The sequence below is a fragment of the Fringilla coelebs genome, assembly GCF_963513975.1.
Source record: "Fringilla coelebs genome assembly, chromosome: 8".
Taxonomy (NCBI): domain Eukaryota; kingdom Metazoa; phylum Chordata; class Aves; order Passeriformes; family Fringillidae; genus Fringilla; species Fringilla coelebs.
The window spans coordinates 19,275,101-19,300,054 of NC_140066.1; the positions used below are offsets into that span (position 1 = coordinate 19,275,101).

The 24,954-nt window shown below is 41.6% G+C and overlaps 1 protein-coding gene across 1 annotated transcript in view; it reads right to left on the bottom strand.

Annotated features, from left to right (window-relative positions):
• The window catches only part of VSTM4 (V-set and transmembrane domain containing 4), a gene marked incomplete at its 3' end in the record, with an annotated part of 29,731 nt that extends 6,535 nt beyond the window's left edge, over window positions 1-23,196 (bottom strand). Inside the window, exons 1-7 of the mRNA XM_084210211.1 lie at window positions 22,961-23,196; window positions 17,332-17,730; window positions 13,743-13,811; window positions 12,857-12,964; window positions 10,326-10,359; window positions 5,282-5,394; window positions 4,392-4,453 (exon numbers count right to left, since the gene is read on the bottom strand). Coding sequence (XP_084066337.1) covers window positions 4,392-4,453; window positions 5,282-5,394; window positions 10,326-10,359; window positions 12,857-12,964; window positions 13,743-13,811; window positions 17,332-17,730; window positions 22,961-23,015 — 840 coding nt within the window. The 5' untranslated portion in view covers window positions 23,016-23,196. The remainder of the gene's footprint in view (window positions 1-4,391; window positions 4,454-5,281; window positions 5,395-10,325; window positions 10,360-12,856; window positions 12,965-13,742; window positions 13,812-17,331; window positions 17,731-22,960) is intronic.
• Window positions 23,197-24,954: the final 1,758 nt, after the last annotated feature.

Genomic DNA, 24,954 nt, shown 5'->3' on the forward strand with positions numbered 1-24,954 from the left:
ATTTATACAAATTATTCCTTCTGGGGAGTAAAGATACCAACTTCAATCTGAATGGGGAAGCAAGCATAAATCAGTAGCTTTGAGTATGCTGAGTTCTAAGTGTCAATGAATGTGCAAATGATATTCACGTCCTATGAACATCTCACATCCTATGGAGAAACTGAACAAAAAAAAAGGATTATTCAGCTTACAGAGAGAGGAATTATGAGGACTGAATGGAATTATTAAAGAATAACAGGAGTCAAGGGAAAAACTGTTCACCACCCCTTTGTATATAATATGTATGGTCTTACTGGAAGTCTGTGGACATCAATAATGCCTTAAGAAATTGGAAGCTTAAATTATCACTCATTGTTACATGTTGTGGAGGAAGCAACTCTTCTAACAGAAGGTGGCACAGCTTTTGATTTAAAGTTATCCACTACTACTTCCCTTCTACTTTGATTTAAAGTAGAAGGGAAGACGTGATTTCTCCCAGCTTCAGAATTCACAAATGGCTGAGCAGATGTATTTCACTTCCTTTTTCTTTCTCAAGGTAAGGGCCAGTGGTACCTCCAGTTAAGACTACTGAGGAATCCTACTAGTTGTGCAAAATACTGACTGCTAGAAGTTTCCCTCCACCTTAGATCACCATAATCCCTTCCTGTTCCTCAAGTAGCTTTTACATCATCATCATCAGAAGCAGATCTCAGTAACCATGTGGCCCTGAGCCACTGCTGAGCCAGTCCATGCTGAAATAAACAATGCTGTCTATGCTGTACGAGCTGAAGGCAGAAATGTGCTTCTCTTAAACAGCTCAGCACCATGGTCACTGGGAGGACTCTGCTCCAGAAGTCACACGGGAACAACACGTCCTCTGTGGTGGGGAAGAACCAGATACACTCTATTCAACAGAGAGGGTGTTCAAGATGTTGGTCAGTGCAGGAACAGCAGATGCCAACTCTTGTGGACTGTGACACTTACATGGATGTGTCTGAAGAACTAAGCCCAAGGGATCATTTGTAATACAGGAGATATATTCCTGATTTCAAAGTGTGATATTTATATGATATAGCAAAGTGCACATGTCAGTGGCAGAATCAGAAGATTTCCCTATTGCCTGTCTTATCTGAGCAGATATTCCTCCCCTTAAGATTTAGTGTGAAAATGATGAAGTCAACAAAAATTTTGCATAAGTAAAGATTTGTAGATTTGATCCAAGCTGAAGTTGCATCCTTTCCATTGGTTGTAGTGAATCACACAAGAGCTCCTCAGATTGATGGTTTAAACCTTCATGAAAAGGCACTGAAGCCTTTTCATTTAGGTAGTGTTCTGTAACTGACACTCTTGGGCTATGACAGCTAATCTCTATGAGGCAATGAAAGCCTTGCCAGAAAATTTGGTTGGGGAAGTAGAAGATTTATCTCTACCAACTCAAAGGGCTAAGTACTTAAGGCTAGAGCAGAACAGCCCTTAGAGAGAAGAGTTTGTGAGCCCCCAGAATTTTCTTTTTCGTAATGACTCTCTGTGCTTCTTGCATGCTATAAAAAACATCCCTTTTTGCATTTCAGCATCTCTATTTCCTTTGATCTGTACACATTTCGCATTGATGCTAATAGAGAATGACACTGATGGGGAATATTTTTGCAACAGGGGGAGCATAGAAGTGTTATTCTGGCTAAAGCAAAAGCAATATGACTTAAGCAGAGTATTTAAAAGGCTTTACTCAAAGCTGTGCAATTGAACTTGGTATTAGGTTTTCTCTCACTCTCTTTTTTTTTTTTTTTTAATTTTCATTGAGATTATGTCCATATTTTATCCAGGTTATTGTGTTCTTGTAAAATTATACTGCAACCCACTCTAGCACGTTAACAACAAAAGAAATTCTCTAGCTTATTATAAACATCTTTCAAGAAACCAAAAGCATATGTCCTCTGGAAATAATTTTGCTGGTATTTAGGCTATTACAAAATATTTCCCAAAACACTGGAATTATTTTGTAATGTTCCTTTACACTCTAGCTTGTTAGCTTAGGTTTTCTAGACTATTCTCCTGGTGCCCCAATATAGTTTCTTCCTTGGGTTGCACAGGAAAGATGCAGAAGTAGCCCAGAAACTCAGCAATTTGTGTCTGTCTTTGCAGTAATGATTACATGGTAAGTGTGCCATCAGTGAAAAAAAGACCTAGTGTAGACACCAGCTGTGCAATCATTACAGTTGGAAAGAAAAGGTTATTTTATCCTGCAGAGATTTGGCAGGATGATGATTTTTTTTTTTTTTTTGCCCCAAAGCAAATGGAAAATTTCAAATCTGAGAATTTTTTGAGAATTAAAATGGGGAGACAAGTTTCCTAAAATTAAAAATAGTCTCATTTAAATGTATTTTATATGTCTTTTTGTCTGCATTTTCTGTATTTTTATCTTTCTTTAAACTTCTTTAACTTCAATTAGTTTTATTTTCCTCACTGAAAAAAAAAAAAGAAGTAGTTTCAGAGCAGAAAGTATGGATTATTTTTTCCTGAGAATACAAAACCAAAGACAACTGTGTTGTAAAAAGAGGCAAGAGGAACAGACTTGGGAAGCTGCTCTGGGAAGTGTCCTGCTCAGCTTCTGAATGTGCCTTATAGACTGATTTTGGTTTTGTTTACTTTATCCCTTAATGCACTTTATTGCTAGGTGAGTCCCTCACAGCTGCATCACTTTTTAACCTAAAACTAATGATGTCCATGGATTGTGTACTGTCTGGGGGCTGCTGCATCTCTCCAGGCACACTCTGAGGTGAAACAGGACAGGGAAGAGAGCAACACATGGAAACAGCTGCCTGACTGAAGGCCAACGGCAAGGCATTAAGACAGAGTTTGCTGTCTGCCTGCAGCCTGTGGACCCCCAGTTGTGCTAGGGGAGACAAAACTGATTTAATTGTTTGAAAAGGCTTTACTCCTGCTCACCTCCAAAGTGTTTGGACCTTGACTGGTGTTGTGTAGCAGGAAGGGAAGAGGAACAGCTATTTGAGGGCTATCCTTGGAATTATTCCAGAAAGTATCTGGAAACAGATTTCCTTCAAGTTCAGCGTGTGCTGATGTACTTCATTGACCTGCAGGGAGCATCTGAGTGTTTTCACTGGTGAAAGCTTTTCCTAAGAGGGCTGAAGTCTGTCTGATTGCTGATGTGCCCCAGCGCTGGGATTTACTCTGGGCACGTGGCAAAGGGTGGCTCTCAACCCTGGTGCCAAGTGCTCTCATCTGTGTCTTGTCCTCTTAGCACAGCTTTGGCCTGCCACATGTCAACATAAGGCCTTTTTCATGGAGTTTTAAAGCTCTGCCTCTTCCTATACCACAGCCTGATCTGTATAAGCAGAATCTGGCCGAAGGGTGATCCCAGCAGGACCAGTAGAGGAACAACAAATCCATACCCAAGCAGTAAAATTGCCTAAGATATTAGCTGAGCTGTTCTCAATTCACCTGGCATTATGCCCAGATATCCAGGGCTGTAAAAAGTAGAAGTTATTTACTGACAGTTGGTGGAAAGGCTCCCAATTCCAAGCTTCACCTGAAAGTGAAACCATCACATGGCATTTAAGTTATTCCAGTGGCATAAATTTAGCCACCCACCTTCACCTAATATAGAAAGCTGGTCTCTCTGGGATCTCTCTATTGCCAGGGAAGGAAGAAAGGATTCCCAAAAGGCAACTCAGAGCAGTCAGAATCACCAGGAGCATCAGGCTCCAACTCTAACTCATCTCTCTTTCTATTGCCTACACAGAGAACAGAGCAGACCACAGCAGCTGTAGGCATCTGAAGTGAGTTGGTATAAAACCCTGTCACTCTACTACCACTGGATATCTTCTCCAGGCACTGCTTTGTTACAAAAGCAGAGGAACGTCTCACCATCCATCTGATTCATCTGGCATGTATCTGCAAGGGTATTTTTCAAACAGAAACTTGTTTGAGAAACCCAAGAGAAACTGTCATATGAAGGTTTTTTCCTTAGTATGAGCTATATATATACATCTTATTCCTGCACTTCTGACTTACACCAATGAAGTGCAGAATAAGGCTCCTCATTTCTCACTTAAAGTCTCAAATGAGGTGACCAGTACACTTATGATTCTGTCAGTAACTGGTATTTTTTCCAAAACACCAACTGCTAGAAGCACGTGAGAATGAATAGCAGGTTTCATTTAAGGGCAGGCCAAGTTTGTAGACATGACAACTGTTAGAAAGCCAGAAAACATAATCCAGTGTAACATAATGCTCAAAATGAAAAGAACCAAGCTAATTCATCATTTGAAAAATTATTATTTTTAAAAAAATGTACCTGTATGATAGTATCTGAACCTAGAATTCTGGCAAAACTACAGCATTTGTATTGAGAGAGAAGAATATACAGAACATTGTCATAGAAAGTTACTCACCAGGATCAATTTTCTTTGAGGTTTCAAGAGCTTGGGCTTTGGGAAATTATTGGCAATTGGAGCTAGAAAAATAAATATTAAGGCATCATTTCACATTATTATCATTCACTGTCATTTTTAGTATATGTATTAGCAATCTACAAATTACATATTAATAGCAAATTAGAAACAAATGCATGTACTTACATATGAGTTTAACCATATTTCAGGTATTTTACAAGGAAACATAATTAATGTTTTGAATTAGAAAAAATCATAAGATTAAAGAATCTGATATGCAAGACATGCTGTTTGTATGCAAACATTAGAGCAACTTACTCCCCTGGGAACTGATCATTTGTGACCTAACCCACAGCAAATCTTCAGGTCCTTTCCCTCTTTCTCCCACTGGCTTAGCACTGGTAGAGTTGCTCAGAAAGTGAGACAGACCCCAGAGTTGCAAATCCTCTTGGAAAATGAATTCCCCAAGAGGCTGGTCTTTATCTGCTCAGTTTGCTTGACGTCCCAAGTCAAACTGCATGGGCAGTTTTAAAGAGTGCAATGTGCTGGCTTCCCTCAGAATACCCTCAAAAAGTAATTTCAACTTGCCTAACTTTAATCTTCTCTTTGAGCAGGGTGAATAGTGCTGCAGAGGTTCCTCTCTCTCCTCCAGTTAGTGGGAGCTGAGCCCTCCTGCTTGGACTCATAGAGTAGCATCTCAGGATGGCTAAAGCTGCAGGGAGGTGACAGCCTGTCCCACAGCAGGTACAGGGCATTTCCTCCCCCCCAGATGGGAGCAAGAACAGGCAGAGAGACAGTGGAAAAGGGCAGGGTTCTGACATCCCACACTCTGCTGTCCCTCCATGGCTGTGCTCAGGATTTGGAATACCTCTGTGCCTCTGTTTTCATACCTTTTGCTGGGATGGCTGGGGGCTGCTCCAGTTTCTCTTTCTCCTTCTTTTTCTTTACCTTCTTAGGCTGTAGAGGAGACATGCTCGTCACACTGGTAACTGTCTCCCCAGAGCTGCAAAGCACAGGCTCAAAAGTGAGGGGAAAATGAAGGCAATGGAGGGAAAAAAAGTTTGTCCCTGTGAGTTCATGCAAACACATCACCTTCCACTTGTGGGAGTCCATTCCCAACAATCTGGAATGGGATCTGGGTATAAAATGAAACACCTCTCATGGGGGTTAGAAATGCTCTGGGTTTTGCATTTTTTTCAGCCATATAGTATGGCTGAGAAACTCTCACTCATCCTGGCATAGAAAATGCAAACTGTCAGGCTTAAACAAGACCCATTTCATAGCACCTATTCCTCAAAAGCACGTATGACCCCCCTGCTGCACCCAGAGTGAACTTCTGCCCACCTGCCCTCGAGGGTCAGAGGCTCAGACAGATTACAATAGCTGCATTAGCTCCCATGGCAAGTGTATGGAAAAGCAAAATCATCTGTGCTAAACTAAGACTGGCTGAGGGACTAGGAGAGCACGCAGCATGTCTTAAGGCAGCTCAAAAACCCACATCTGCAAAATCTGGCTTCTTCAGGGGGGCTTGTATGCCCAGGGAATATAAAACAAGAAGCTCTGCTCCACTCTCTAACTCAGGCATTCCCCAGTACATCTGTGCTGAAAATGTGTTCTTAGCTATGAGGAAAGAAAACGAGCTATACTGTAAACAGACCCCTATCTGCTGGATTTTTTACCCTTTTCACCTCCCAAAGGCTCAGATCAAAACTCCTGCTTTGAGTGTCCAGGCTGGGATCTGCAGTCAGGTTGCAGTGGCTGTCCCTGGGGGTCACTGAGCTGTGGTACCTGACTCTGCAGGGGCTCCCTGCTCACAGCCAAAGGGGAATAAAGCTTTCCTGGCTTAAGTGGTAATGAAAGGAATCTCAGCTTCCAGCTGGGGTGTGGGGAGAGTGTAAACCATTCAGTTATGATAAATACAATGATGGAGGTGACTCGGTGAGCAGTGGCTGCTCAGCTGCATCTGCCCCTGGGCTCACCCTGGGGAAGGTCAGGGCAGTATGGTTGTGCTTCAAAAGGGACCTTTCTCTTCTGTGCTGTGAGACCCACCATGCCATGGAACACAACCAGGGTCTCCATGGTTGTAACACTGATAACACTTAATTCACTGGATTTTAAATCACTTGTGCCAAGCTCCCGTTCCTCTCCAGATTCTTTTGCATAATGAAACATTATCTTTATATTAATAGAATAAAATATTCTTTATATTAATAGGATAAAATATTCAGGGCACAAGACTTAATGAAAGTTAAAATGTCTCAGCTATTGCCCACACAAGAACAGCAAAATTGCAGACACATTTTACACAGTTGTAAATTCAAATGAATGTCACTACCACTGGTAAAATCATTCTGAATTTACACTTGTGTGGATTGCAAAAAGACTCTGATTTGCTGGTATTCCTGAGTTCTACTTCATGTGCTCAGTCAAAAACATAGGTTTGCTGCCAAACTTTCTAAAAAGTGTTTAAAAAATAAAATATGTTCACGATTTACAAATAAATCACATTTTATGTAAACTGGGGGCTGGACTGAAACAATTTATAAGTCTTCCTGCTCTACTATGAACCTATCCCACAACAACCATCTGTTTCTATACTAAAATCAAGATGAAATGGTTTAAAACCAGCAGAAAATGAAATTGTTCTGCCTGGCTTCTTTGTTCAAACAGCAAACTACCAAGAAGAAAGATTCTCAAAAAAGAGATGAGAATGCTTTTTTAAAAAATGTTTTTAGTTTTAATAATCCAAGGTCATTAAGGCAGATGTGTAGCCTAAAGATGCTGTTGTTATGACATAACTTCTTTAGGCACAATATATGAAAAAGCTTAGTGTCAATTCATTGCATTAGTTATTATTCCTGCTTTGCCAGGAAAAGTGAAGCTACAAAGAAATGTATTTGAGACTTGCAGATTTCTTTTAAATGGCACGGCTACGCAGGGTTAACTAGTTCTGGGAGATACAATAACTATACTTGCTGTCTCAGAACTGAGCTCCTCAAACCAAACAAGGAGGCTCAGAAAAGACTCCTTGGCCCCGAAACACTGCCTCTTTGTGAGCTTGTCTTGTTCCATGCCTAAAAGGAAAGTTAGCTTTTTATCTCCAGCTCCTTCTTCAGCCCCCGGGCTTCTCTTTCAACGGTGTCATGTTGTGCATTTCTTGAAGGATCTAATGAGATTTTAGAGAGCAAGAATAATATAGGTGTTTGGGGAAGTAACCTGTGGAAGACGTGTAATAACCATGGAATGGGGCAGCAGTTGCCCTGAAGGTCGTGGCTGCTGCCAGACCTACTAAATTTTGGCTTTGCTGTCCTTATTAGAGTCCAGGATGTGGAACTCTTCCTGTTGTCATCTCAGTCAGCTGTTTTCTCTTGTCAAAGGTCTGCAGGGGGGTGACAAAAAATTCACTTGAGTGAACTGGGAGTTACTTGGATATTTTCCAGGTAGGAGAGCTGTGTGAAAAGGTGCCAGGGATATCTGGATTCTTGTTTCTGGTTCTGTGTGGCAGAAAGTGGTCCTGTAATGTGAAATTGGCACTGTGGAACCAAGGTGTCGTGAAGGACAGCTTTCTGAGGAAAACACTTTATTTACCTCCAATTACTTATCTCCACAAGAGCAGGAACTGCAGGACTAGAGAGTTCAGGCCAACACAAATATGAAAGACAGAAAAAAATGTTCCCGCTTTCAAAGCTTCACCTCCTGGGGGTTTCTGGATCTGAAAACTGGCAAAATGATCCAATAACAAGGAAAATATTATGAAGAAGGGTATTTAAAGAAAATACCAGAAAACGGAATTAGGTGGTTTGGAAAACTAAAAATAACTGTACTGTTTTATTTAGGTAGTTATTTTTAAAATGTGGTAAAGAAATGGGTTTTGGTCAACTATATTTTTTCCTTAATTTGTTATTGGTCAAGTAGCAAACCAAAACCTAAACATCTGCTTCGTTATACTCCAGAAATCTGGGTTTAATTTTCTTTTCTACCACAGCCATTTTGTGAGTCCTGGAGCAAATCACTTAGCCCGCTGTGCTTTAGATTCCAATCAAAAGCAAAAACATCATTCTGATGTCAAGACATTAAATATTTTAAGATGCTTAGGTATTACTGCAGTGGGAATACAGACATTTCTTAGACACCAGACTATTAATGTAATTTTGAAAGTGGACTCTGTGTTTGAAATATCACTAAGGGAGTTGGAGCTGAGCTTCTCTAATCAAGGCTGAATTTTGCACAGTTGTAATTTTAAATGACAAGAATCTCATGCAAATTAGTTAATCAGTTTGGCCTAATAGATATTTAGACAGTAGGTTTTGGGTCTAATGTGTTGAATTAAGTTCCAAGACAAGGAATTTGCAGGTGAAGAGCAATGAGTTCAAAGAAGTGATGGTTTGTGTTTTGAGCAGAGAGTGGAAAATAAATGGTACCAAGTGTGAAACAAAATTATGATGCTGGTAACACTTTCATAGGTATTTAATTTTAAAGCCCCAAAGTCAATGCACTTTAGGCATGCATTTGTGTGATTGAGGATTTCATTAGCACAACTTGTCACACTGAAATACATGAAACCATGTTTTTATCCATATAGAGTCATGCATTTCTTTCACTTCTAGAGAATCTGCTCTGTGGTGAAGAAATCACATTGGCTTGTTTTCTTCCTAAGTTCAGTGTTTGCAGCAGTATTACTGCCACATCATCTATGCCCAGAGAGACAGAGTTTGCAGTGTACGTTTTTTCTGACTACCATGCTCCATTTTTTCAGTTTGGTCTCATTTTTCTTCTCTTTTTATGTTCCCTAGCAATATACTTAAATTTTCTCCCCCTCCCCATTCTTTTTTGTTTGTTTGTTTTTTGTAATTTCAACTTTGTCCCAGCAGTTAATAAAGAAGGGGAAAAGAGAAAACATGCAGGAAGAAATGAAAAAACTGCTGAGCTGTCTCTAAATTTTTGGGTGGTGCAATGGCTGGTCAAGGTCAGAGAACAGAGATCTGTCCATAAATAACGTGAAAGTTTTGGTTTGTACTGGCCCCTCCTGAACCCTGTGCTGCTTTGTTTTGATTTTACCTCCATCTTAGTCCCAGTTAGATTGAGCACCATGATAATCCCATGGGAATGCACTAAAAATCACACTGTTGGAGGATCTAGGGTGTGCTATACTTGGCATTGAATCCCACAGCGTCCAAAGAGACTATGAGAAACAGTATGTGATACCAAGAGGTACTGGATTTAAACTGCAAGGCTAGAAACACATGGTTTCTGTCACTGAAAACTGGGAAACAGCTGTGTTTCTGTGCTGTTATGAGGCATCCCTCTTTTATCTTTTTTGTTTGCAAAATATTTGTCATATATTGTAACTGCAGCTCCAGTCCAATATACATATCAGGAAAATCATAAAATGGAAATCAGCTTTATAGCCACACCATAAAAAAACTTTTGGCAGCTGATGGTATTTAAAGGGACAGTGATTAACACTGCAGCAGAAGAATTCTTCCCATCACTTTAAGCCTTCAGCTGGGAACAGATTGTGGGCCTTGAAAATCTGCTTTTGAACCCCACTCTGTCCCTGGGGGTGGGACTCCCTGGGTAACATTGTGATTTGTTCTATGTGCATGGTCAGTTTAAGTCATTACCATCCCAAGAGGTGTTGGGAACCCTAGAAACCAGCACAGAATGAAAGTAGACTTCTTCAGAAAGCAATTCAGAGCGTCAAGGAGAGGCTTGTCACTGGAACACCTGCAGGACCTACAGCTAGCCCGGGCAGAGTCTCCCTTTTCATGCACAGCAGGCACATTCAGGAGTCAGGGATCTGCAAATCTTTATGTTCCCATAAGCATTTTGAAAACATGTTTTCAAAATGCTTATGTTCTTATGTTCTTCAGCACACACAGCAAAACAAATCCAGAACCTTGGCTTAGAGCAAAGAGATGTGTAGTATCCTACCTGTTCTGGGGGCATTTCACCAGGTAATGCTTCACTGTTAAAGAAAAGGAAAAAAAAAAAGAACATGTGGCTTCACACCAATGTAGTTTATGAGTTTCAAATGAGCACTGCTGATAGACCTGTGTTGCTGAGATGGTGGAGCTGGCAGGTTGTTACACTGGGAGAGCTAATGATAGTCACCATACATTGTATTGTGCTTTAAAATGCAGTCTGACTGAAGAAGACATGGCTAGTCTTTGGAGAGGGCAATGTATTAAACAACACCAAAAATCTGCTGTGGAAATGCTGGGCAACACACATTCCAGTGGTCAGCCCAGCCAAAAGACAGCTTGCTAAGGAAAAGCACAGCAGGCCAGTAATTTTACTTTGAAGAGTTTTATTTCCCTTGTGGTGCCTGTATTTATTTCCAGAAATAAACCATTCACCCACAGGAGCCAGGGCTGTTGCTAATGTAAGTCAGATTGTGGCCACAGGCATAAAGGGATCCCTTCTGGGATCAGATCAGAGGTCTGGTCCAGCCACCATCCTGTGTCTGACAGCTGTGTGTGTGAGCTGTGTGTGTGAGCTTCTTCATATTCCTTTGAGTCAGTAGTCCTGAGCAAGGGCAGCTCCCCCCACTGCAGCCTTTTAGGAGCCAGGGTTATTAAGATGCTCTTTTGTGGCTTTGTGGCTTCTGTGCCTCTCTAAAGGACAGACTCTGGCTCTTCTGGTCAACCTACTGCTAATTTATATCTCAAAAGGATGAGAGAGTGCATCCCTGAGTCATGATGGGAAGTTGAATGCAACACAGGTTTGCCCCTACCTTCTCATTCTCTGTTCTTTAAAGGGCCATGAAAAGCAGACAGCAGGGCACTCACATGACCCTGCCCCTCTCTACAGGAAAGTTTCCATATCTGGTCTTTGCTAAATTCTGCCATTTAAGGGAACTAAATGGGAACTCCCATTTAAGCTCCCAGAAGGTGCATTTTGGTCCTAATGAAATGGGTCCTGAGAGCACCAGGAGCTGGGGCTAATACAGAGACAAGGTTTCAGCTAGTCAAGGCAGTGCTTCCATCTACCTGTCAGGCCTTTTTTAAATGTACAGGAGAACAGTAGGCCAAATCCTTCAGGAGTAAGGGAATGCTCATGTACAGTGCTGACACATTTTTGAGCATGCAAGTATTCAGATATTTGGGTAGCAAAGAAAGGTTTTAGCAGCTCAGAAGAACCTACTTTTTCTCTTTTGTAAATCCCTATTCTATATTGTATATTATTTCAATATTTAGCTGGTGTTGGTTCAATGTAAATAGACCCTTCCTTCAAGCTGCTTGTACGCTCACAGCAGTAAATTGACAAAACCAGGCAAATTCTAACCCAGTGTCTGCTCAAGAAAAACTGGGATACATCAGTCTAGTGCTTGTGGCTTCAGGATGACTCACCATGACCAAGGTACTCAAGCGTGGGTACTCCCTTGGCACAAAACCTTGGTCATCACTTAACAGGGTAAGAAGAATAACATCGATCCTGCTCCTTCCTCTTGGCAAGCAGAGTTGTTGGGTTCAGTTAGAATCAGAGTTACTCTGCTAAGTGCACTACCAGGAAGATGGAGCCACAGTTTGTAGTCAGGCAAGGGTTTCTCTATACATATATTTCTGGCTTACATGGTCTTCTCACTTGTGTATCTGAGTCACTCATTCCTTCGTGGGACCTGTGTAGGCTGCAGAGGCAGCAAGGTCATCATTCTCTCCTGTCATTAACAAAGCAACTCACTAACCAGACTGTTCCTGAAGGCTTCTGTTCAGAGGTGCTCCTTACACTCTCCTCTGACATGGTGGCTGCTAGGTGTGCTGGTATCTCATCCCTGCAGCTTGTGTGAGGTCTCCAAATAAACCACTTTCAAACCAAAATGAAACTAGAGCCTGCACTGGTTACTCCACAGATCTGAAATAGCACTTCTGTTTACAACAACACTGCTTTGATGCAGCCTCTTTGAGAAACCCTCTCTAAGGCCAAGAACAACACAGTAACCCTTGATCTTGAAACAGCATTATGAAAAGACAGATTTGAATGTTGAGATGATGCTTTAGTTTCAGAAAATGCTGCAAGTGAGATAGTGCTAATAAAACCCCTCAAATTCCCAAGAATATTGACAGCTACTCAAGAAAGGAGAATGAAATAGAACAGTTAAGATTGCTTTGAGACACCTCTACACGTTTGGAGAAATGAGACTCATGCAAAATTTTAGCTTCTGGTCAGAATGCAACTTGATTCAGCACTTGGTCTCCTCTGAAAGAAGTTCCAACTACTTTCAACTTATGTTTGAAAAGTCCAAAGCAAATTTAGTTTTATTTCCTCCCTCTTTAAAGGGAAGAAAATGCCTGTGTTCAAATTTGGCCAGCAGAATTTTTCTCTTCTTACTAATTTTAATTAAAATTACAATCAAGGCAAGGAAAGATTTATTTTTCCTGCTTTGTCTGCATTCTCTTTTCCTCTCCCCCTGCCCCCCTTTTTGGCAAGAGCTTTGCAGTCATCAGGAATGGCATTGCACTCACCTGTGGATCTCCTCTTGTTCAGAAGGGACTGGCAGAGAATGACAAGTGTGAAAAGGAGGACACTGATGATTCCTATGGAACACACGAACACTGCGTACACGTACAGATCTGAAACCCAAGCACAGATGATGGTCAGGGCTGCACCTGACACTTCATGACAAGGGGACAGGAAAAAAGATACAAGATCTAAACTGACTCTGGTCCAATAGATTTAGGGTAACAGTTCAGAAGTAGTTTAACCCTCTTGAAACCTTCCTATAGTATCCTGCTCAGTTTGAAATTTGGTTGAAGTCTGCATGAATGCAAATAGGCATAATTGCACTTATGAGTTGTGACTTTCAGGACCAAACAAAGGACTGGTTTGGAGATTTTTTTGAGCAACAACTCAAAACCCAAAAGGACTTCAGCTGGGTTATTTCCCAGCTCAAACAGCTGTGTGTGTGTAAATATATATATATATATAATATATATATAAAATAAAACAAGAAAAGTGGCAGTGGGGAGAGTGCTGAGTGGTTGGGGAAGAAGGAAGAAAGTCTGCAATTGCTTCTTCTGCTGGCAGCACTGGCTTGAAATTTTTGTATGATTATTTTTTTCTTTTGCAAACTACAGCCTTAGTCTCCGCTCATGGCCTTTATTCAGGTGTTGTAACATTTCCAGTGGTTATTTTCCATTGGCCATTAGAGATATATGAGAAACTGAGCTGGACTCTCCCATTCTCTTTTGTCCAGTACCTCTTGTACTTTGTGGGATGATTTCTCAGGCAAGGCTGGGTTTGCACAGGAACTAGCAAAGTTGTTCCTGATTTGGGGCACTTTAGTTGTCCTGTCCATTGGATTAAACTAACATCATGTATAAACACAGTGGCAGTTAGATATATCTTTACCTTCAAAAAACTTCCAAGCTTCATGATTTTTCTTGAAAGTGGGATGATCAGAAGATTTTGATGAAATCACTGAAAAAAATCAAAGAAGACATGACAAAAATTGAAAAATGCATGGCATAAAAAGTTTGAACCTCTGGAAGTAAATGTATTTTGTCTTAGACTTCAGTGCCCCCAGATTTTGCTTTATCTGACTGCCTTCCCATGAAACAGTTCAGAATTGTCACAGAATTGTCCTCTCTGTCTCAGGAGGATGGATGACTGTCAATATCATAACAGCTGTACAGCCTAGAACCAGAATCCAAATGCTCTGACTGCTGAAATGTTGCTCAAAACCCTCTCTGCTCTCCTCAGCCAGATTGTTTATGCATGCTGATTTTTTTAATGATATCAGATTAGATGATGTCTCTTAGGCCAATTCCATGACTCTTCTTTCTCTAGCAATCGCTGCAATGAAATGGGAGGCTGGTAATGTCCTCCAGATTGCCAGTCAGGTCTGAACCTCCAAGAGAGCTTCATGTGGCAAATCATTAGAGAACAAGTATCTTACTGGCAGGGGAATTCATTAATCCTGCAAGGATGTGGAGGGTGGGGCTAGATCAATGGATATGCAACTCTCAGGACTAATGAAATCTTCTCTTCAGTCGCAATGGGAAGCTCATCCTGAATATTGTAACAAAGTACTCATTTGTTACATGAAAGCATCACATGTGTAGATTTTTGGCAAGTATTTCAGGATAACTTCCCTGAGAAAAGGGCTTTTGTTAATTTTGGGAAAAAAAATAATCTTGCATTAGTGTATCTTGCAACATTTTTACTGTTAGAAAATGCCACATGTAACTAATATTTAAGAAGTGAGACTTTCTTCTATGGGAAATTCTGATAAATAAGCTTCCCAACAAGACAGATTGTTGTGATCATCTACTTGTTTTTGTTGTCCATGCCAGCAGGATTATTGTTGGACTGCCTAATTTTCTATGTTTGTCCTCCTGTTTCTCTCTTCTCTTGGATTATAAACCATTTGGACCATGTCTTTCTCTTCCTAAGAGATGTGCAGTATCATGAGGGATTGCCTGATTGCAAATGATGGTTTTGGGGTGCTGAATACTGTTCTAAGAAGAATACTGATTATTTTGAATTTTCTGATAGGAAAGGAGTAGAAGAACCATTTTTCTGGTGTTTTGGTTTTGTTGGTTTTTTTTTGTCTCTGACAAACTTGGTTTTTTGTGTATTCTCTACCATAACTGACTTGGTTTTAGGCTGACATTGATGACACAAGCCCAGGAAAAGATGCCTTTAATGAGAATATGGTGAAGGAGAAAAGTTTGACCTTATCTTAGACAGAAGACACTGGCTGGACTCAGAGGCGCTTCTTGGCAACACTGGCACATGGATTTCTCTTGGTTTTACTAACAAGATTTAACAATAGCCTTCTTATACACACTACCCAATGTCTTGTATTCACAGCACTAAAAGGGGCAAACTGCAACAGTTCAAATTTCAGGTGGACCTTCTGAAAACACTACGGAGTTGCTGTAGTTGACACCAGTGCAGGAACAGAAAACTGTAAGGACCCCATCACCACAACAAGGCTTCTTTTCCAAAGAAATGTATTTTGCCACTAAAGTAGAAGCCAGATATGTAACTAAAATTTAAATGCCATCATTACACGGTAAGGAATTGTAGCCTGTAGCTCAGTTGTTTTTCTGTAAGTCCAATATATGTATTTGTACAAATTTATGTGTTGTGACAAAATTTATTTGCAACTTATTAATGGCCTATGCAAATTTGCACAACTTGCTAGCAAATGACAAAACCTGAATATAAATTAATAGCAGTAGATACTATGGATCCAGCCATCAACTTGCTTCAAGAGCAAGTTACATTTTGAAGAAGCAGAATTATCCTTTTCTTTTCCCCCTGGAAATCTGCATCTTGCACAGTAACCTCCTCTTTCTGTGTGAATAAATCTTTTTTAAAAAGGGACTGTTCTATTTCTGCCTCTGCTTGATGTGCAATGTTTTAAGAAATTTGTCTGGTGCTTTAGCATAAAGATACTATTTTGAATTTGGGCATAACTGCAGATGCATAACTGGAACAAAATGTTAGGCAACACAGCAACTGTGATGTTGTGGAACACTGCTACCTTATTTGATAAAGCACAAGCAGTACAACTTAAGTATCCAAATGCTTCGGGCAATTTGTATTGCTCCTTTTGTTGTATCCTGGGTCTAACTGTAATATAAGTAAATCCCTTTGCAATAAAAAGTGTAACTGATCGTAATATAAAATACAAAATGCGTTTGGAATAAAATTTCCTTGAAAAGCCCAAGTGTTACTGTTGGGAAAACTGGAAACTTTATCAGTACTTGGAAAAGAGCTACCTTCCCTCTCAAGCACAGCAAGTACTGTGCACTCAGGGTGCATTAGCCAAATGCTAGGAAAGGTGGTCCTGTCTTTCCAGTCAAGAGGCTTTAGGTGGTAAAAACACTGCATTTAAAGACATGCAGTATTTCAGATATCCTTTGGTATGTTTAATCTAGATTTAGAGTTAGAATAAATATGCTTTTAAAGGGCCAGGGTGGTTGTGGTGCTTGCCTCAGACCCCCACAGGATGTCAAAAACTCTCTGCAGGCTGGCCAGCCTTCCTCTCTTGTCTCAGGTTTCCTACTCTGCTTTGGGTCATTTGAAGTGGAGAGCAGCAATAGAGCTGAGCAGACAGTGTGAAAATGATGAAGTCATGAGGTCTCAAACCCCTATTCTGATTATATATTCATATAGACTCATACTAGAAATCTGGGTAGAAATATTATTTAAGGACTGGATTGAAAAATTACTATTTCCTTCTTTTCAATAATTCCATTGATCTGAACTCCATAGTTTAGCTATGAAAAGCTATAAAAGCCACTTACTTGGAACATGCCATTCCATCTCCAAGAACTCCTGACAAATCCATATGCTTCTACTACAGGCATTTAGGAATTTACATCATTCAGTGACTGAGAAAACACTTGACACAGCTTTCTGGCGTTATGTTAAAAGCTGCCCCTGTGAGATACCAACTTTTCTGTTTATAGAGACACAAGCAGAGGGGTAGTTTGCCAGCTTGCACTGATGGCATAGCTGCTAAACAAAACCACCTCTTCAAAAGAGTCTTCTCAAAATCCAACTTCACCCATCTCTGAAAGTGTGGGTGTGGTGACTTAAGATTTGAGCTGATCCATCCCAAAGGGATGGCTTGTTTTCAACTTGGTTCACATCTGCCACTTGTTGATGGTCATTTTATCCAAAGTTCAATACCAGCAAGATGGCCATTGCTTTTCTAGCTCTGCTTTCTGGCTGCAAGTGGTATAAATGACTGTACTAAAGTGATAGTAAAAGTGCTACTTACCAACTGCTGCTAGGCTAGAGCTAAGACCAAGGGAAACACTAAGAGGCAAAACGTGAGTTGAGTATTAGGTTTTCTTTTCCTATCCACAGATTACACTCAAAAATAATCTAAATTCAAATGTCTTATGGGTAAATTTAGAAGAAAAAAAAAGGGATCACAGGACAAGAAGAAATTATAGACTTGAAATCAGTAATCTCTCACCTCTTATTTCAGTAGCTGCTGTACCATTTGACCATGCTGTCCACTTATTTCTGTGTTTCCCAATTTCCTGTACTTTGCATATATAATGTCCTTGGTCTGTTTGCTGGAGGCTTAAAATAAGAAATTTGTACATAGTCCCATGTTTCTCTTTAAGAAGATGAAGTCTTTGCTTGTGAAAATGATGAGTATAATTTCCATAATACTGGACAGACCCAAACTTTGTCATTTTGATCATCAGGTGCTCCTGGGCAGGTGATGCAGCAAAGACCCACCGCACAGCCAGCAAATTGTCTGTCCTCCTTTTTTGAGAAATGTGGCAGTAAAGGGTAGCATTATCCCCCTCGGAGTACTGCACCGTTGGTCCAGGAGAGACCGTCACATTTAAAGCCTCACAAACGTCTGTAAGGAAAGAAAAGATGGTGAGAATGCTCCCTACTGGCACAACAGCACCATAATCTGTCCCAGCATGCAAGCCCACAGCAGGTAATCTGACGGCATCTGTTTAGTGCGCAGTAATTTAATGACCTTGTAGAACCTGACATCACCTGCCTCTCTATGAATGTTAAGGAGGAAAGGGGACTCTCCTTCAGTGGGTCTGCCCCAGCATTTTTTCTGTCACTAATCAATAACCTAGAGCTGACATGAAGACCTTGCTACTGTCACAGGACCAACTTCACATAAATTTTTATCGGTCTTGTAACAGTTTTGGAAACTGCTCTGTGACCAGCTCTTCCGACAGCTTGCATCTTTCTTAGGACTTCCAGGCTAAATGCTTTCAATAGCCAGTTTATGCTCATTTGTTTCTGTGCCAGCTTTAAGCTTAAAATAGAGTTTTCTTCTCTAGAGCTTACTTCCCGACTCCATGTACAAAGCAATTATCTGACCTCAGCCTTTGCTTTGTGAAACCAAAGAAGACAAGCTCTGCTAGTCTCCTCTAGTAAAGTAGCATCTTCCCTATTCAGCCTAACAGCCCTTCTCTGCATTGGTTGTAGTTTAAAATTTGGGTTTGATTGTAATTTTTTTTTTTAATGTAATTGACTGCAGTTACAGGCAGTGTCTGGAAGGAAGTTCTCCAATGTCCTGTGGTATACTCACAGTACTTCTCAGATTTGACTGGGATATATCTTGCCTGGTATATCCCAGAATTATCTTGTCCTTTTTCATGATACATTCATATGTGATTTTATGTCAGGTGGTAAATAAATAGCATAACTGGGTGTTTTCCCTTCTTTGTCATTTGCGGTTCAGTCACCAGCAAAAATATCAAAGAAAATAAATTCTTAATAATCCCGTATCAAAGAAATTCTTACTAATCCTCAAGTATGTAACTTTGCTGTACTAACTTCTGCTCTACTTCTGTTACCCCATCCTCAGTTTTTCCTATGTGCTGTCCTCTCATGCTGACTTGATAAGGTCAGCATTTCAATGCGCATGCTTCTGTCTAATTCTTTTAGACATCATTTGTGTAGACCTTACATCATACTGTTCCTTAGATTATCACTGGAAGACCACTGAATTCTCAATATCCTACAGTTCCCCATGTCCTCTGCTTTAAATAACATTCTCCTTGTCATAATCAAATGGTCATCTCAAACCTGGGTTAAATTCATCAGACTAGTTTTTCTGACTACAAATTTAAGTTAACCTGACAGTATTTGCATGACAAAATATGACATGAGATCATATCAGGAAAAATTATTATTACATTGTTCCATTAATTTCTGATTCTTGTCTTTAATGTTTTTCATCCTAAACCATCACTTATACCAATCCTTTGTCTCTCTGCTTTACTTCTAACCATAGCCAGTGTAGGTGAAGGCTGAAAAAAGTGTCCATAGCTGTTAAATAGAGGAAGTTTTCCCTTTCCTGACATAACCGATTTATACTGGACTGATTGTCTGAGGCATGGGAATCAACACTCCCTTTATTTCCTTCCTAATGCCGTTAAGAAAGTCCTGATTAGTCATATCAGAGAGTGATCTATTTCTGACCAACGCTGTATTGTGGCAATGCGTTCCCTAAATGACTTGTCATGTGTAATCTACCGGTCTGAGGGCACCCACAAGAGAGAGAACCATGTTCCAGCAGTGAGCAAGCACTCCCTGCAATGCACTCTGCAAAGCATGAAATGTCCTCTAAACTGTGAACTTCCTGTTATGTGAATACTGTACTGTACTCAAATACTAATGAGAATTGCAACACTGGGAAAATGATTTTTTCATTTCTGGACACTTTTCTAGCACATCAGCAAGGAACAGTTTAACAAAGGGGATGAGTGTTTTGGCAGAGACTATTGTCTGACATCAGCTCCTGAAACACAAACATATATTTATCTTCAAAATAAGCAAGTAAAATATTTCCATTCTATTTCTGAAGGAGTTTTGGAGACAGAGACATTGGTTTTATAATCCAGTGAAGCAGTGAAATGAAGTGGTGATTATATCACCTTACCTACAGTAAATCCACTAAAATAAAGTTGCATTGCAACTGTTTGAGAAGAATTCTGAAAATTAATAGTATGATAATTACTTTGTGCTACTTCTGTCAAAGTTTCTACTGAATGGCATGTTTATTCCAAGAAAACTTTTTTTTTTTGCTATGAAGGAGAAAATATTTTGTATAAAGAACTGTTTGGGTTTTTTAAAATAAATTATTGAAGAAACTACAGCTAAGCATAGATGAGGTTATTGGGAAAATTATTCGTGCATTATGTTTGTCTGCATTTCACGTAAATGCCAAAGCAAGAGGTTATTTTGGATTGTAGAATACATAAAAGTAGAACAAGATGTTGAAATTTAAAATTAAGACTGAATCCCACCAAAAGCTTTCCAGGCATGAAACTTCAGTAATTATTCTCTGGGCATACCAGCCTTGGTGCTTTACCAGCAGAAGGGAAGCCAGTAAATGGCTGTCTCTGCTATCACAAAAAGATTAAATTTGAAGGTTGTGCTGCTTAGGAAATAAGAAATAACTTGGAGATTTTCAACAATTTTTGGTCTCCTCAAATATACTTCAGCAATAAATGTTTAATAAATCATTTATAAAATAATGGTTTGGGTAAATGAAAAACACAGACCTTTTTTTCTACTGAAATTATGAACATGTCATGAAAACTGTAAAGAAAAACAATTATGTCATTTTCCTGACATGTGAATTTCTTCTTTTGAAAAAGCTGGCTAGGAGTAATTGTGAAACAGAGTCTGAAAATAAAAGGCAAAAATAAAAAGAAATCATTGCTTAATCCCAAACTAGGCAGAACATAGTGCCAAGAAGTACCCAAGAGAAAATGCAGAGGAAGTCAGATATGGTGATGATGGACACCTCTGTGAAAAAATAAAGCAGCATTGTACATTGAGATTCTGATCCCTTTCTAGCTGTTTACACTCTTACAAACATTGGTATTTTATACCTAATGCTTCTACTTTTCCTTTGGGGACATGCCTTTTTGTAGGGACATATCAAATTTTGCAACCTTCATGTTTCTGACCAGTGGGAACCTATCTCCTTATTTCCCTCCATGGCTCCCATTGGTGCAGCTGCACAGGTACAGTGGTGGGAAGAGTTTTGGAAATCTCATGCTGCTTTTATCATGGTATCAGCTCATGTGGAACAGGGTCAGGTGATGCTTTATATAAAGCAGAAAAACAGTATCCATGTGACTTTATCTTCCTACTGCATTGGAGGAGGAACAGTGGATTTTGAAGGAAAGAGTTCATTTCCCTCCTATGTGGAATGCAAACCCCTCATTCAAGGCTCTCAGACACTGGTGGACATGTTCCTCCTGTCTTTAGCAGGCATTGGTCAGCCCCAACAAGAGGTTTACTCTTGTAATGGGCTCCTTGCCAAGAGCAGGAAGCTTCACAACTTAAGAGCAGGCTTGTATGCCAACATAGCATTGAATTTCTAGACTTCAGATTGCTGTTTCAAGTGAGGAATCACTGTTCATCTTCTTCTGCCTTCCCAGTATAGTACGATGTAGCTGTTCAGGTGGAGCTCACCACAAGAGTTTCAGTCTCGTTTCTGCTTGGAAAGGAAAATTATTTATAGAATGGGAGGAGAGAGAGTCAGAGACTTGGTGATTTCTTTGCAGTGTGCTTAACCATCAAACTTCTCTCCTTTTTGCAATGAGCTTGCTTAGTTGCTCCCATCCCAACATTTTACCTGTTTGCTTCTCTGGTATGTTCCACCAGCATGTCTCAGTAGCCTGTGGGGAATCAGGAAAGGTGACTGCTGCCTAAACTCTATTTTAAAAAATCCCACTTTGAAAATGGTCCACTTCTGCTTACACCAGCTCAAGTCCAAGAATTAGCTAGATTTGGACTTTGCCATCTGCCATATTACACAGCAAAACACTTTAATAGCACTGTCAGGAGTAGCGAACTATACTTCTAGCTCCCAGAAACTTGTTTATGCCAGGGCCTCTCCCCTCTGTCTGTGCTGGAACAGTGCCAGAGAACTTAGAGTGGCCACTGGGTCCTTACATAGGATGAGCAGCTTCAGCTTGGCTGTGGTTTTGTGGGAGAACCCCAGTTAGTTCAGTTGAGATGGAGTGGAGCTGTTCCTGTGCACAGCTGCTCACAGTCCAGGTTTAGTGCTGTATACAGGCCACTCTCTCTTCCTCCACAGAGACGATGGGCAGAATCTACAACCCAGCCTCCAGTGCTGCAAGGACTGATAGCGGGGGCACTGGAGGTGGTTACCTTCTGATCTCAGCTTTGCAGGACCAGGAGCATATGGGATGGCTTTTATCTGTGTTGTAGTTTGTTCAGTGAAGCTATGCTACTGTCAAAGCCTGCTTTCATTTGATTTCTTTACAATTAAAAAGAGCAGATGAGCCAAGAAGCAGCAAAGCTCTTTGTTTAAATGAAAATAATTAGGAGCTGGCTAGCAAGAGCACCAAAAAACAACCAGCCGTTTTCAGTTGAACAGATCTGTCAGCAAGTTTCACAAGTCAGAAGCTCCCCCTCAGAGAAAGCTTCTGCATTGACTAAAGATGGACTTGAACCAAACCTCTGCCTGCACCATCTCCTGCCCTTCTGCAGTGGAGTTCGAATTCAAGTCTTTCATTAGCCTTGAACGAGCAAGGCTTCCCACCCCTCTAAGTTCATCGCACCTGGAAGTTCAGATCCAGACTCTGTGTCTGTTCTGCAGCTTCAGGACACACAACACTGTCCAATATACCTTTGTTTTCAGAGGAATAGAGGGTCTGAAAGGGAGGACGCTTTTTACAAGAGATCTACAGGTTCCATTTCCACCTGATGCCCACAGGATCAGAGCACCTGCGGACAAAACAACGCCGAATCTCCCTTTGCTTCGGCTTTGCCCGGCAGAGAAGACGGCCGAGGACCCACTTCCATGAACTTGCATAGAGAGGGCTTTCTTTTCTCGACAGGATCCAGAAGCGCTGCTGCCGGGAGCCCGTGGAAGCGGCAGCGGAGCGGGGGGCGGAGGGTTCCCGGGGCCGGGGTCCCCCAGCCCCGGCCCCCCGCCCGTCCCGCCGCCCGAGCCGGCGCTGCCGCCGCCCCGCCCGCTGCGGGACCCGGGCCCGCTCCGCGCTGGGCGGGGGCTGCCCGAGGCGGGCCGGGGTCCCGCGGGGCCGGGGAGGGGTCGGGTCCCGCTGGGCGCTTACCTGGGGCCGAGGCCGTGGCCAGCAGGGCGGCCAGCGCCGTAGCCAGGAGGCGCATGGCCCGCGGGGCGCCGGGTCCCGTCCCGTCCCCCTCTGCCGAGCTGTCTCCCTCCTCTCCTCCCCGGCCTCTCGCCTCCTCCCCGCCCGGTCCTCCCTTCTCCCCTCGCTTTTCATCTCCTCCCCTTTCTCCTCCTTTTTTTTTCCTTTTTTTTTTTTTTCGCGCTTTCTTCCTTCCCTCCCTATTCCTTTGCGCTTCCCACAGTCCTGCCCCCTTCAACTCTCTGCTTTTTCTCGCCTCCTTTCCCTGTCGTTTCTGTCCACACCACGTCTGGTAGGGTGGCATCAGGGCTCGACCGGGATGCTGCATCTCTAGCCTCCGCGATCCTCTCTGCGCACACGCACGCACACACACACACACACACATCCCCCTTGCCCAAAGGACACGGATGTGTGTCGGGGGGAAATGAGAAACTCCCACCCTCCCTGAGTACAGAAAGAGGCAGCACGTACGAGCAGGAGAGGCAGCCCGGCAGCTGGAGGCTGTGGGTAGATGGCTGGGATGGCGAAGGCTGTATTAGGCATCCTCTCAGATTTCCTGGATGTGTTGGCGATTTTGCAGGCCCTCATGCCAGTCCCACTCATCCGATTCCATAACTGGAACAGGACCACTACTCCCTGGCAGTTCTAGTTAAGGTTATTTCCCATTCCATGGGTTCAGGTGGTGGCAGCCTGGGGACAAGGAGGTCTGGCAGGCAGGAGCAGCCCATCAGCAGGCTTGGGGATGAACACTGTAGTCATTTAGGACGCCTGTGCCAGGACATTGCATGCTGTGCTCTGGTGTTTGCCCTCTGCTGTGACAGCACCTACTGATCACTGACAATCAACCTCTCTAAAACCATCCTGAAGTACTTGATACATTAGCTTCAGGTGCATTACCCTAAAGTTATTGTCCTTGTTTTCACGAGTGGTACTTGTTTTCACAAATGGTACAGTGCTAGGCTAGAGCGGACAAGGGAAGTTGGCGCCTTGCAGTCCATTCCTGCCTCTCTCCTGTGCTCCTTTTGAAGCATCACATGAAGTTTATCACATGAAAGCCTACAAATCTCCCCAGATATAGATTTAATACTTCTGCCAGCAGTATGATGGGTCATATATTCAGCTTGCATGAAGTATGGATGATACAAACACATTGGCATTCCTGCTTCCCTGGATAGGGCAATTAGTACAGATTTAGCTACTCCACCCTCTCCTAGTAATTGCTTGGACAGGATCATACATGTCTGCTTTTAAGCATCACAGATAATTTAACGTGTGCTAAATCTGATCCTTATGAGACTGAAAACTGCCTTTAAAATCTTGTAATTTGTTTCCTCCAGGAAGAGACTTTGGTGTCCATACAGCAAACACTTCTCACAAGAGAGTGACAGGTCTGGATTATGCACAGAGCAATCATCAGACTTGAGGAAACAGAAGCAGTTTTTAAAATTCATACTGCCTGAGGAGGTAATTAAAATTTGTAGATTCAAATCTACTCTTTTAACACAGCAAAGGGAAATCCTGTCAAAGAGATAAGTTAATTCAAAAACAAACAGACAAATTCACCAGAAACATTCTACCAGCAATTATGTAGTTTGATGGTCCTGAAGGAAACTCCATTTCAGGATGTCCTTGGACTGCTAATGGAGAGGAAACCAGGGATGACTGATTTTGCATACTCTTCCAATGCATCTACGCCTTGCCATTGCTTGAGAGAAGATATTAGGCTGGATGGACATCTTAAACCTTCTCATATAGTTCTGCTAGGCTCGTTCATGCCTCACTTCATGTCTCTCATAAATTACCTCAGCCTACTAATCTTTTAATGGTGTGTGCAAAATGCTGATGTAAAGACATCAGTAAGGACTGCCTAAGGTCTCACGTGAGTGCTTGGGCCCTACAGACCTGAAAGATGTACTGCAAGAGTCAGTCTCAACTTTTGTTGTTTGTCAACAATCCAC